The sequence below is a fragment of the Halyomorpha halys genome, unplaced genomic scaffold (genome assembly GCF_000696795.3).
Source record: "Halyomorpha halys isolate HHAL.00 unplaced genomic scaffold, Hhal_1.1 Scaffold567.1, whole genome shotgun sequence".
Classification (NCBI taxonomy): domain Eukaryota; kingdom Metazoa; phylum Arthropoda; class Insecta; order Hemiptera; family Pentatomidae; genus Halyomorpha; species Halyomorpha halys.
In genome coordinates, this window is record NW_027109033.1 from 314,102 (window position 1) to 316,202 (window position 2,101).

At 29.4% G+C, this 2,101-nt stretch overlaps 1 protein-coding gene across 1 annotated transcript in view; it reads left to right on the forward strand.

Moving 5' to 3' along the window:
- LOC106684293 (fibrillin-2) overlaps positions 1 to 2,101 on the forward strand; it is a gene marked incomplete in the record, with an annotated part of 67,083 nt that overhangs the window by 29,736 nt on the left and 35,246 nt on the right. Inside the window, 4 exon segments of the mRNA XM_024358999.2 lie at positions 221 to 420; positions 504 to 681; positions 1,108 to 1,277; positions 1,405 to 1,540. Coding sequence (XP_024214767.2) covers positions 221 to 420; positions 504 to 681; positions 1,108 to 1,277; positions 1,405 to 1,540 — 684 coding nt within the window.

Sequence of the window (2,101 nt, forward strand, 5' to 3'; positions counted from 1 at the left end):
AATTATAGCATTTGACATATATTTAACTTTTTTAAAATTCTCTATAATTTTTAAACTTATTTTTTCTTGAGAAATTTGAAGGTGTACTGATCAAGAACATATATTTTAGAAACCCAGTCATTCAATTTCATAATCATGAACTAATGCAATGTCCCATAATTAAAACTGTCATAGATATAATTGAGATTTTATAACGGTTTATTTGTTAATTATTTTTTAGATATCAATGAATGTGCACTGAGCCCAGCATTATGTGCCAATGGTGCCTGCGAAAATATGAAAGGAGGATATAGATGCGTATGTAACAAAGGTTATGAACCAGATTCGACTTGGAAAAAATGTGTTGATATTGATGAATGCAAAGCTGATGAAAGTACCTGCGATGGTGGTCAATGCAGAAATACACCTGGTAGTTTCCAGGTAGATTAAATTGGACATATTTTATAATATACTATAAAACTTTTATTTTTTAGAAGTAATAAATTTATATTTTTGTTTTATAGTGTATTTGCCCTCCTGGTACCAGAGAAAATGTTTTAAATCATGTTTGTGATGATATAGACGAGTGTTCAGAAAATCAAGATGCCTGTTATAATGGAGATTGCATTAATACCGTTGGTTCTTACGAATGCGCTTGCCCACCTGGATCGGTTATTGACCACACAGGAAGAGTCTGTATAGGCAAGTATATTAAGTTTATATCATTTACTTGATAACTTCATTGAGCCTTTTCACTTTTCTAGAACTCCAAATATAAATTTCCTTTCATCCATCAGACCTAGTGAAGTTTAATTACATTATAAAGACATGAATTCTGATGTTCCGGAACTTAATTTCCTTCCAGAACGATAATTATTTAATGTTTTTGAAGACAGTTTTTCAAATGTTTCTGTGTAAAAATCAAATACAGAAGTCTCAAAATTGCAGTTACCTTCACAGCCAAAATGAAATATAATTTATAATCAATATTTAAGCATATAATAGAATATTTATTTGGCATCTTGTCATCAACATACAACATAAAACAATTCAATTTCTACGCATTTTATTATATATTTGTGCATATATTTAGATTACTATTTTCAGAACTAGTTATTGTTTTTTTAGATAACAGAAAAGGAAGCTGTTGGACAAGACTTGTAGCTGGAAGGTGTGAAAACAGTCTTCCTGGCGTTACTCTTCAGTCAGAATGCTGTTGCTCTATTGGTGTTGCTTGGGGATCTCCGTGCCAGATGTGTCATCATACTGACTGTCCTTGTCCAAGAGGTTTTACTAAGGTTTGTGCTAATAAAAGGGTTGATTAATTTCCTGTAGAGAATTTGTTATTATAATTTAAGTGTCACTTAATGCCCTTATAATAGTCTTAAAAAATGAAGTAACTAATTTAATGAATTACTCTTTTAGACTGATGGTAAAACATGCACAGACATAAACGAGTGTTCATTGAATGCAGGAGTTTGTCGTGGCGGAGGAACCTGCGTTAACACTGAAGGTTCTTTCACATGTGTTTGTCCTCCTGGGCTCACACTGGATTCCGCAGGTTGGTTGGGAGTGCCTTTTTTTCACCTCCTAATTTAACATATTTTAGTGTATATGAATTCTCATATTCCATTTATAATTGAAGAATATAGTTATAAATTAGTTTGAAAATTTTTCTTTAGAACTATGAATCAGGAATAGTACACTATGAAAGTTTAACTACGTTTTTAAAAAAATTACAGCCAAAATTTTACTTGTATAACTTTTGATTATTTTGGATTAGTTATTTTTTTTGTTAATAATTCAAATTTTATTTATTGATAAATATTATAATTTGTCACAACCTTGGGCAATAAGTAATTGTGATAAATGATCAAATTCATACCAAAATTGAAAAAAAATTAAAGTAAAAAAAAAAATACATAAATAAATAAAATCTCTATATGTACATAAGTAGAAAGATAAATAAAATGAACATGGATAGTTAGTTATTAAAATTACAGGCTACCCACACTACGAAATATATTCCATATATAAATGACTAAATCCTAAATCAGTTGTGGTTTACTTATATATTTATACAGGATAAACCCAGTTACATATTCAAATAAGTACAAATTAT